The 12,536-nt window shown below is 35.5% G+C and overlaps 1 protein-coding gene across 2 annotated transcripts in view; it reads right to left on the bottom strand.

Annotated features, from left to right (window-relative positions):
- Positions 1-5,121: 5,121 nt before the first annotated feature.
- PLCB4 (phospholipase C beta 4) overlaps positions 5,122-12,536 on the bottom strand; it is a 1,076,851-nt gene continuing 1,069,436 nt past the window's right edge. For both annotated transcript variants that reach the window (XM_078649526.1, XM_078649527.1), the window contains one exon: positions 5,122-6,801. In XM_078649526.1, coding sequence (XP_078505652.1) covers positions 6,713-6,801 — 89 coding nt within the window. In that variant the 3' untranslated portion in view covers positions 5,122-6,712. The remainder of the gene's footprint in view (positions 6,802-12,536) is intronic.

Here is a 12,536-nt window from a genome sequence, read left to right as displayed (position 1 = left end):
AAAGCGAGATCCATAAAGGTTCATTTTTTAGGTAGTGACTCAGCAAGAAGGTTCACTTGAAAGGACTATAAAAGAGCCATTACATTCTGAAGTGCGGACGCTGTTGTTCTCACAGACATGCTTAAAACACTCTGCAAAGTCTAGAGCAGAAAGTTTGTCATCACGGGAATTGATATATTGGATAAAAGGGCTCACAACTGTGTGTATGTAATTAAGATATTTCAAATGTCATTACTGCCTAGAGCGAAGGCTGCTGGCTGAGTGCTTCTTTAAGGTCAGAGATCTCCGTGGTTCTCGCTCCCTCTCTTTCCATTCCCATTCTCCGCTATAAAAATTACTCTCATATCATTATTTGCTTTGTTATGTACCCTTAATGCTTTTTCATTCATTTGTAATGCATAAGGCTGTTTCTTTCTATGTACTCTAGCCATTTTAGATAAGATTACTTTTTACTATTGTAACATTTGTGAACATGATGTCTTTATTATGCTATTCTTCTCCTTATGCCAAATGTATTTTTGGTACTCTCTTTCTATATTAGATTATTTTAAAACATCATCCAAGGATACTTTACTGAGATGCATTTTGATCAAGCTAAACACAGCAAGTATTGAAAGATAAAATAATTCATTATATGAAACAGGGTATTGTATTGAAGATGGCCATCATCGTTTCACCAGTTTTTTGGGAGTGCTTATTATCAACTAGTTACGATTGAGAATAGCTGTAAGAATTTACAAGGTTAGACATGCATCTAGTGCTGTCTGAAAATGAATAGCAAGTGAACAACTTTTTCTTCTCCATATTTACAGAACCAGGCATTAGATGATCGCAATTCTGTTATTTTTGTGTTGCAGCTTGGCACTTATTGATTTTAACAGCAGTGTTTCAATGTTGCCATTTGCAAAGCATTTTACTTGTGTTTGCATTTTAATTTTGGAAAGTAAGAGATAGCACAGCTCTTGAACCTCTTAGCTGGCATGTGACGAACGGAGGGGCCTGTGCCCTGGCTATGCCTTAGTGGGCTGGTAGTGATGGCTTACTGTATTTAGTGCTGAATTGATTGATTAACACACTATATATAGTTTGAAACTGTTTTAAATATTGAATAATTACTTAGGAACATTCACATTGAAATAAAAGATGTGTGCAACCTCAAAATGAGTGTTTCTGCAGACATCCCTGCAGCCATTATTAAAATGCAAGTAGTACTTCACATCAGTGGCGAATCCATAAACGTTCTTATGGTTTTGGATCAAAGTTCATATTTTTATCTTAACACTTACTTTGATGACAACAGCATAGCAATGCCATCTCATCATGCATTTGTTCTCTCTGCTAGAAGTGCCGGACATAAATGGTGCACAGTTTTGTCACATCTATTTTTCTGGCTTAAATGAGACCACTACTAACTGAAACACATTAAATATATTCCGACTGGCCACTCCTAGCTGTAGGAGCAACACAACTTTCTTTGTAGTTTACAACTGAGTCTGAACAGCAGAATAGCTTGCCTCATACAATACATTTAATATATGTGTAGATCAATAAATATATTGTTAAGATAAAATAGAATCTATTATATTTGATTTCAGCCCACGCATTACCATATGTACATATATTATAAATTGACGATATCAGACTTTGCAATATTATGTCTAGAAGTGCTGACCAAGATTTGCACGTCTCGAGTTAAAAGAATTACACTATTGTGAAAAACTCTGTCACTGACAATATGATACATTTGAAATATAAATTCACAAAATCCACTAAATGCATCCAGTTTCGGCAGCTATGCAATCTATACACCATCCATCCATAATGATTTTTTAAGATAGAATTCATAGCACCACTGATGACTACTCCCTCAACACCTTTGGTGACATCGCCAATTTATGGTCAAATTTTAATGCTGACAAAGGTTAAGTCACATGCTGCATCATAAAGGATGTTACTGAATGGAATGCTACCATATTTTTGAGTTTGAAATATTGTGCTTTGAACATATGCTTGGCAGAATATTGAATACAAAAATATTGTGATGCTAAGTATACATAGACAAGTAAAGGATTATTATGCTTAACTACACATATATACACCCTGACAATGTATATATTCAATGTGAACTCCTTTCTGACAGAAAGCTATGTCCCAGAACTTTTTAAGAGGGTGCTTGCCTTTTCCCTAGAACACAAATAGGATCTGGAAAAAGCAGTGTTCCAAAACCTATATATATATATATATATATATATATATATATATATATATATATATATATATATATATATATATATATATATATATATATATAATCTAGATAGATAGATAGATATATAGATAGATTTATTTTCGAAGTACTTTGGTAGTCAATGTTCTGGCCATGGGAGTTTAGTAGCAAAAATATTTTTGTGCTCAATCATAACCAAGTGAGCACGCAATTTACACTATTAAAAAGTGACTTATCACTATAGTGCATATCAAGCCTGTGATGCTATACTGGCATGTGGTCGTGTTCCTATCTCACACTCTGTATATGCTTCGTCTTTACAACTTCATGTTCAAAAGTTCAGTGGGTAGAAGCCATTACCGGCATTTATTCCTTTGGCAAGCAAACTGCCAAGAAGAAAAATGAATTCTGTTCCATGGTATTCATTCCAAGAGACCTTTTAGTAACAACAATACCTTTACTACGTAGCCGATGGAGGGATCTTAAATCTGCTCTGTCCAAAGTACCACTTCACTCATAATATGCAGAGTGTTGGTTCAATCATTCCTTTGATTCTCTTAGGGGAAGAAGCAGACCTGAACATCCAACTGCCAAAACATTGCTTATTAAAGCGCCTAAAATATGGGGTGATGATAAACTTCCTTTACTTCTCTAGTAAACTGAAAGGACACATAGTGAATTCTTCTGTTATTCAGTTTGGTACACAGCAAACGAATCACATACCTATTCTCATTGGAAAGGACAGATGCAAATTGAGGAATAATAAATGCTTATGTGCTGATGGAAAGGAACTGCACTGGCCACTGCCACGATTTTCCCTTTAAGTTCATCTGTTGTATATACATCTTGGCCGTTGTCATGTGATCTCATCAGTGATGACACTGCTCATACCTTTCAGAATGTCCACGAAAATACATTTTTTGGGTCATATGTGATGCCATCAACACCACATTATGTGGGTATATAGGTGATGCAGGCAACACCCCACTCATCCTTTTATTAAAAGAAGATGGAAAGTTGCTGAAGGTGCATAGTATGAGAGATATGATGTCATCAATGATGTGTCCGGTTATGGCAATTGTGAGATCGTTAGTAATATAACTGAAGCAAACTAAAATACTACATGGTGTTTTGTGTAATTTGAACACCACGCATTTGGGATATATGGATAAGACGCTCAATGATGGAAGAAATGTACAACATTTTAGGGTTTGCAATGGAATCTTAAAAATAAAATATAACATCCTTTTTCAAGTGTATCATTTAAGCACTTTCCATAAAAATGGTAATGAGTAACTGGTGACAAGTACAGAGATTCAATGCTGAATTAATTCTTTCAGTTGTAACTTTGCAAGATATAAACAAAACATGAAAAACAAAGGCAATTTGTGCCAAAGTGTTACAATTGTAGAGGGGCAAATATAAATATAAATATATACCTATACATTTGTATAATGTATACATATATATGTATATACATTTAGAAGTCAAACATATTTTGCATTTGAATCAGGGGTTTCTTAATTACATGCATTGATATTTCTATATACTCTTTTGTTCTAATCTTTCCATATGCAACATATATGCTTCCAATATACTATTTGAGTATAAGTATATACACATTTTTTACATCTTCACAGTAATAAATATTTGCCAATTTTCATGTACTTCAAAATACAATGACATATAACATCTGGAATCTTTAGCAAATGATTAATTATGCAATTTCTATATAAACAAAATTTGATGTAAACTTTTCAGTTAAAGTGCCTAACACATAATTCTTTTAACCTTTGAGCACTGATTATATTTGGCACAGCTGAGTGATCTTCTATTGCTTTAAGCACATGGTCCTTCTTAGATGATACTCATGTGTCCAGTTGTGGTGAAATAATTGCACATACTACCCAGGCAAATTTAAAGCAAGGAAGTCCTATGAATTTATTATTATACCTCTATACCTCGTGTGCACAGTTGTTTTTCAAAAGTACAGTATTATCCTTTGCATGCAAATAAATCCCAGGTCCTCATTTTTAGTGGTTAGTTTTACATTCTGGATAAAAAAATTTGACCAGCATAGACAAAGTGTGTTGCAAAGCGTTTTTGCTGCAATATTATGAATGTTTAAGAACATTCTTAATGCTTTGAAATGGCCAACTGCTGTTCAGAAAATAAGCAGTATTGTCTCCTACTGTGAGAAAATGACTATGCCAATACTTAATGCTGCCATGAGCAACTACATTGGGGCAGAATGTAAAGAAAACACTTACTTTACATCTTCAATAATATTGCAATAAATGCAATCTTCAGATCAGTCCACTTGTTTTGGTGAAACATTACAGCTAATTCTGTAACTACTAGCTTGAATCGAACAGTGAGCTCAATATATTGAAACACTGGCCAAAAACATCACCCATTTGAAGCAAATGGAACAAACCAAGCCAGTGGTGTTTACAAAAAGGGAAACATACCAAACAAACTAAAAAAGTCAACAATAATAACACCTTTTGATGCTGTGTTAATGTTGTTGTTTTTCACAACATTTTAATTGAGTACAATAGTTCTTTAGCTGCATTAGGGTGTATCACACAATTAAGCCCCCTATGTAAATGCACTGAGGAGGAGCCCTTAAGATTCCTGCACATCACAGATGTACACATGGTTTGGAAGAGTAGAGGCTCCCTTAAGTGTACAACCTTCTTCTACCTTCGAGGCTGTAGAGCCGTACTCTATACGGCGTAGTGCTATGCAGCTAGATCCTTCATTATCATGCTTCTGAAAGATTGATTCGTTTTCACTAAGCTGAGGGGTGGACAATTACCATACATTCTGAATGAAACTACTGTGGGGGGTGGGGGTTTTATGGCACATATAGTATTCACAAATGCAAGAAGTGCAAATTGATAGTTTATTTTTAATATCAACATTGTTGCATGCTTTCTGATAAGCTGCTTGGACTGTGTAAATAAGAACACAGTGTCAGGAAAGTCAGTTCTAGTCCATTCAAAGCACAATGTCACAGATAACTTTTGAAAGACTGGGGCAAGTAACATTTAATGTATTGAGTGTAGTAAAAAAGGAGATTTTTAGATACCTATCAATGTATTATGGCATAATATTTAGCCCAATTGCAAGGCAATGCCTTGCAACTTTGTTAATGCAAAGTAAATTACTATTTAATGGTCAACTCTACATTGGTCACTTACTGCTGCTTGTATGTCAGTCTATTTAAAAAGTTTACCTACTCTGGTCCCCTTGCCATAGCCCATTCATCAATAATTAATGGTGCTTATTTAGAAGCCTCTTGCGCTGCCGGCATGACACCTTTTCCCATATTAAAAGTGACGCAGTGGCAGCGCAACAGGCTTGTAAATAAGCCCCAATGTTATTAGTTTGCTCCTATAAGACAGCTTTGGGACGAGGCCTATGACATAAATCTAATACACAATATAGAGGCTCAACTGCCCAGAAAAGAGCTCAGTTAGTTACACACATGTTGCTGTATTCTGTTTTTGATATACAGATCAAAGGTTGGAATCCCAACATGGTAAAGTACACATTTCATCCTTAGGTCAAATGATGCATACCAACATTGATTAGGTGACAATGTAAGTACACAAAGATGCTTTGGGAAAATGTACTATGTTAAATGCACATTGTTAATAATTGAGATTCAGAAAAGACAAAGCTGTCTTGTATGACACTGCGTACAGAAGTGGAAAAATGTGTACCTGAGACTGTGCTATTTGAAAGCTCAACTCATTGACTAATTTTGCATGTACAAAATGCGATGGTACTGGACATAACAAGTGTTGTGTCTGAAATTAATGCTGAAATGAGTATTCTAAGTAATTTAGTTGTCAACATTTGTCTCATGTAAAAAATATAAGGCATAGTTTAGGGCTAATGTTTGTCTGCAACTTCCAACCCTTTTAGATTTGTCTTGGTTAGAGCATGCCCTACTGTATTGCTAGTGGCTCCGTAAGAGTGCACTGGACAAGATAACTAACTATAAAAACGTGACACTAAAATGTTCCCTATATTACTCCCCATAATAATTTAAAAAAATATGTCCACAGGAGGTGAACGTAGTGCTATAGGACTATTCTTCATATTCCCTTAAACCTATACCTGGTATTGTGAAAAACAAAAGTTAAGAACAGAGAGTTACATTCATCTAAAAAAAAACAAAAAAAAAACAAAATACAGTTGCTCTAGAAAAAAGAGCCTTTAAAAAATATATTAAATGGTAGAGCAGAATGCTCCCTTTTTAAAAATATGTCCTTCGTAACAGTCATTGCAAAACAAAAATACATCAGTGCTCAAATGTTTGTTTTAAAAGAAATATGTTTTCCATTTAGTCTAATATATTTGCTGGCTATATCTTATCTAGAGAGAAGGGAAAACAAAAGAGCACATATTCCTCCTCAGTTTTGTGGTCTATTTATACAGTTTGTTTTAAGTAAAAGTAGGTTTTTTTATGCTTTAGTTTGCATGCTGGACTTTCACACCAATGTTGCAGGCCTGCGGTCCATCTCGGCTTCCAGCTTCACCATCTGCTGCATCTCCTTTGCCTACAATAAAGGGAGCATTGTATTATTAAAGTACACATCCTTTTATGAGCAATGTTGTTTTATATTTATTTATGTATTTATAGTTTTTATTTTAGGATCCTCAATTCTAAACGGGACATTACAGTGGAGCATTGGGTTTGAAATTAATAAATTTGCATGCCTAAAGTGAAGATTGGAAAGTTTAGTGCTATTGCATTAAAAGAAGTAAAATATGGGTTGAACACTTGTAAGGTTTACTTTGAACAAAAACAAGTTAAAATAATTGTATCTAGCATGCAACACTTCAAAATCTATGAGACTATTCTGCTATTCGTTTTGAACAATGGTATTCCCTATAAAAATATAGCTTCAGAATGTTTAGCTTGTATTTTCATTAGTATTTTCGACAATAGTTATATCGTTCATACATCTTGCACTCCTATTTTATAATCTATATAGTCTTTGTGCAACACTCCATCTGATCTGTCAAAGATCCCCAGTTCCTTTGTTCCTTTTGGGCACTTAGACTTTGTCCACTGCTGATGTCTCAAGGCTGCTGAACAGATATGGAACAACATAGACTGGTTTACGAAATAAACATTTTAAAATTCACAAGACAAAAATCTCTTTGATGTCCTGAGTCACAAGTCAAGCTGATCACTTGCAGTATGGTTGTAAATTCTCAATGCATAAACGTTTAAAGATGTCACTGTTAAATCATTACAAATGTATTCATATGTGAAGCAATTCTTCCAACAGATTTAAAAAATGCATTTTGGTTTTTGACATATGGATCAACTATCTTTATTGTGTTTCAGCCAGGGTAGAATAAAAAGAAAATTACACTTCCTGGGTTAGAGGTAAATACAATTAACATACACTAGTTTACACAAATAAGCTCACTTAGTAGTAGGCCAAACAAAGGCTGGCTGATCAAAGGCTTTCAGTGATGAATGACAAAAAGACAGTGAAGTAGAAATTGTAGTCTCCGCGCATGGAATGTGAGAATCATCTAGCTGGGTATCTTCTACTGAGGAAATATTTACAGAGATGGTGAATGTAGTGAAATGGAAAAGGGAGGTTAGCGTCACAAGTATGAGGGAAACTAAAAAATGTAGTTTATTTTTAAGTTGCTTTCATTTACAAAAGATGTTGTACATTTGGCAAACCCTATGACACCTGCAGTACTTTCCAGTAGTCTCTGTAGTTTTTTTTATAAGTGGAAATGTTGCAGATGTTATCTTACATGATTTTTCTGTAAACATTTATACATTTGGCAGTGCAATATGTTAGCATTAGCCAATGATTCTATATCCCAGGCATAGCTGGATTTTCCTGCAAACATTTAGTGCAACTACGTTACAGTTGTTCAAGAGCTGAAGTGGGGAAGTAGAATTGAAGAGATCGCTCTTCATCTCTGGAAAGTAAATACATAGTTATATATTATTGCTATTGTTGGCGAGATTTACTGTTGTTGGTTTGTTTTATGCCCAATACATGTAGCATTTTATCAAAGGAAAGACTTGTCACTTAGGCCCAGCTAACAAAAGTGAAACTTTGGTTAGTTAATTGAAACCTGTTTACCTCGGTGGACTTGATCAATGATAATAACAATATACAATTCTTGCATTAATAATAATACTTTTTCAATGTTATCTTCTTTGGCACCGTTGTCCAGAAATAAAGACTACTATTTACAAAGTACAATGAGACCAACCCAGCAAATTGAGAAATTAGCAGGATTATCTATGTCATAGATGCTCACAAACATTTGCCCAGGGACTGCAAAGTATGGTCTTTAGTGAGCCCAGGGCCGTATTGATGCTAGCAGGATGGGAGTGGGACTTTGTAGGCGGGTAATTTTGAGCAAGATACTATTTGCTTCTTTAACTTTACTTCAGTTAGCGTCTAAAGAAAAAAGATCCCCATTTATTTAACATCTTTCTGAATGTTATTCCCTGAAGTAAAGAGTAGCCCAGTGTTGCAGTTAAGCCGGGGGCACATGTGAATGGTAGAGTGTACGGGCCATACCTTGAGTATCACTGGTCCATGATAACAAAGATTGTTAAATGTGCATTCAATTTTTTGTCTGATACATGTTAACATTGCATTTCTTTGCTTGTTTTATCTAATATAAATATATAGTCTGTGCTTTACAAAGATTTGTATTTCTCTACTAAATGCATGCAGTTTCAGAGAAACAGTGTTTAGGTCATGCCAACATATGGCAATACAGCATTTCTACCAATGCACTCTGAAAAGGGTGCAGAAAATGAGATGGCAACTTTGACATGAAATACAAACACTTTCTGGTTTGGTAACCACGTTAATTAAAAAGAAAAGCCAATGTGCAATTTCTAGCAAGGTCCATTTATGTGTTCCAAATTCCTGATTTTTGTTTTGTGGAGCTAAGCATTCTTTGTGCGGTTGAGCTTTGAGATGATGAAGGTAGGTCTGCTTTTCAGTGTGAAGCTGTCATTAGTGTATTGGTAGACGTATTTCTATTAAGGGCATCAGTTTTGAGTAAGCTCTTATTATCAAGAGCCACTTCAATGTTAGCTTCTAGGCTGCTGTCAAATAGGCTGCTGTCAAATGAGACAACTAAAGATAAAAGGGACTTTTTGAAAGTTGCAAACACTCAGCAGGAGGATCTTTATTTAAGCCTCATTCAGCTTGCAGCATCTTTATTTCATTAAGTCTTGTAGCTGTGTTAAATGTTTTTTTAGTATTAAAGGTCTTTTCCTGTAGCCAATTGACCCTTAATATTAAACAGAGCCATCCACAGTATTGACCTTGTGGTTTCTCTATTGCGTCATCATCAGGAGCATTTAGTAGGTGACTGTGATTGGTTCCAATATGAGTAATTACAGTCCTAATTAATAATCAGATGCCCTGAAGGTTGATTTGAAAAGTGCCAGAAATATAAACAATGCCTTGAAGTACAGAATAGATTTATCGAAAGTCCCTGCCAATTTGGAAAAATAAGTATGTGATGATCAAGGGTGGTGAGGGAAATTTCTGTTATTGGGTGTGGCTGGCATCCTGAATGTCGAGCGTCTAGTATGTCTCAGAAGTGGGCAATTTTAATCCTGGGATCACGCTGCTGTAGTATTTTGATAGTTAGGGGATGCCTGCCATGGTCCAGTGATTGGCCACAATTGTAGGGTCAAGGGATGGAATTCTGAGAAGGGAAATAATCATGTATTCCCCAAATGATTTGAGAAAATGTTTGTAACACAACAAGAAATTGACAGTCGATGGTACATGCACACCCAGAACTTCTACAAAGGCTTTGGGGTGTGTCCTTTAAAGTCTGTTAGAAACTGAAGCTGGCTGATTGTTTTTTGACGGGGTGATTGGTTCTGTGAAGTGCTACTCCAATGGAGGTGGTCTTACCCAATGCCATGTACAGATGTCATTTTGAATGCCATCAACTCTTGATTGCAAATGTGTAAGAGATGTTAAAGAGTATTTCAGTAAGTTACAGGTTCAGGAATTGCATAATAATTTAGATTTTGTATTCTATGTCAAAGAAAGTTCCAGAACACCTATATATGTTCACCTAAATATTACATTTAGGATGTGTGGGTTTGCTCTGGTTTATTTTATTCAGCTGCATTTTAAAGCCTAACAAGACAACCGTAGGATCTGGGAGCAAAATATGATTATTGATGAAAGTATAATGTCTTACGGTAAAAACTGAGGGGCCTATTCACAAACTGGATTTTGTAGTACATTTAGTAGTATGACAACAATAATACTCATGTACTACAATATGGTATTCACTAACATGCATGCGGAGGTCTCCATCTCCGCCTCTCCTAGCATTTCTGTTAATTTACTACTTTTGGCATTTCACCATTTACAAATCTAAATTTAGTGCAAAGTGAAGGCATACATGTCTCCACCCTCTGAAGCTAGGGGGTGGAGCAGAGTTTATGAGTGTAAAACAACTACTTGTAAATTTTCACACATTGTAGGGGATCTACATCACTGGAGCAGAGATCTTCTTATTTCAAAGTAAAAGGAAAGATAAAAAAGTTTAATATACTTAAACAAAATACAAAATATATTTCTAAGTTAAATATTAATTTAAATTTAGTTAACATATTTATTCTAAATGTGGAACAAAATATGAAAATGTTACAGCAGTATTAATCTAATTTTGGGTTAAATGTTTGTTTAGTTTAAATACATTAATTGAAATAAAAATTATCTTTTTAAAGATTTACTAAAACAAACCCTCCTATGATACAGTATAATATTAATATGTATTTGTGCTATAGTAAAAATGATTAAACTTTATGTATATATAAATGTATATATAAATGACCTTCTTACCTTCAGAAAGGCATTAAAAACCCACCTGTTCTGCTAAACTGACCTGATAACCTGTCTGTATGTTGTGTACTCTCCTGTCTAGTCAAGCGCCGGGACGCCCCTTCGCTGGGGCAGCCGCCGCGCTATATAAGCAGATGTAACATAACATAACATAACATTTTAGATTAATTTAATTATTCTTAGAAAAAAATTGTTAAGTTGATGTTTAAGCTTAAACAGTGTATTAAAATATATTAAAATAAAATAATATTTATTTTTTGTTATTTCTATTTTTTAACATTTAATTGCATTTATGCATAGGTTTATAAAGTCAAAATAAAATGAATTTATTTTATCATAATTTCCTTTTGGGTTTAATTTTAAGCCCTTGCCTCCATTATTTTCTGTGGGAGGGTCCTACACTTGCAGTGGTTCGCAATGTGTGGTGTTGGGCTTACTCCAGGTCTGGGGTGGAGTACATTTACTACTATACTGGGTCCTTTTTAGTAACTCTAGAAAAGCAGTTTGTGAACAACAATAGGCTTATTCTTTCATCAATGCGTGCATGCTCATCCATAAACTCTCCCTAAAAATTCTCCTTACTCCTCCCAAAAGCGCTCCCATTTAGTAGTAAGTATTCCCTATTTTCCAGCCGCTTCCCAATCCCTCTCAAACTTATTGTTAACATATAAGAGTATGTTTCAGAGAACTCCTCATTCAGGGCAGATATCTCTGCACATAAAACATAGGAGAGGCAGAGACCTCTGTATGTAGGTATGTGAATAGCATTTTGAAGTGTGTGAGAAGTACTGCTGTTGTTCTCATAACCATAATACAAAATCCAGTTTGAGAACAGGCCCCCTCAGTTCTTAAACATCAAATGATGAGAAAAGACCTTAACTCCCTGGCCAAATGACAATTTAAGTTTAGTTTCAAAGATGCACTTTATTTCCTCATCATTGCAGTACTGCCAATTGGAAATAAGAGCCAAGGGTCTCTGAGAAGAAATACATCAGATCTTCATCACAGTGAGTGCAGTATAAGATGCATCTAAACCAGTAGTGTTTGGATTTTCATTGTTCCTGAATTATTCTCTTAACATTACTACGTCTCCTATGAATGGAGGGCCTAATTAAGGGGCAAATTACGATCGCGGTTTTCCCGCATCCTCCGGGCCAGCGGAAGCCACCGCCGGCCCGGAGGATGCGGGAAAACCGCTGGGGAGGCACAAAAGACCCACCGCCAAATTAGGATGGCAGTGAGTCTTAAAATCGGTCCGCAGCTTTTCCGCCGCGGTCGCGTTCCGACCGCGGCGGAAAAGCTCTAACATGGCTGGCGGTGTCTATCTGACACCGCCAGCCATATTAGGATGGCGGAAAACAGATGCCTTTCCGAGGCGGATTCTCCGCCGTGGAAAGGCATACGGTGATTTCCCA

This window comes from Lissotriton helveticus, chromosome 6, assembly GCF_964261635.1.
Source record: "Lissotriton helveticus chromosome 6, aLisHel1.1, whole genome shotgun sequence".
Lineage (NCBI taxonomy): Eukaryota > Metazoa > Chordata > Amphibia > Caudata > Salamandridae > Lissotriton > Lissotriton helveticus.
The sequence above is the reverse complement of the archived record's forward strand: the minus strand, read 5'-3'. Positions and strand labels throughout refer to the sequence as shown.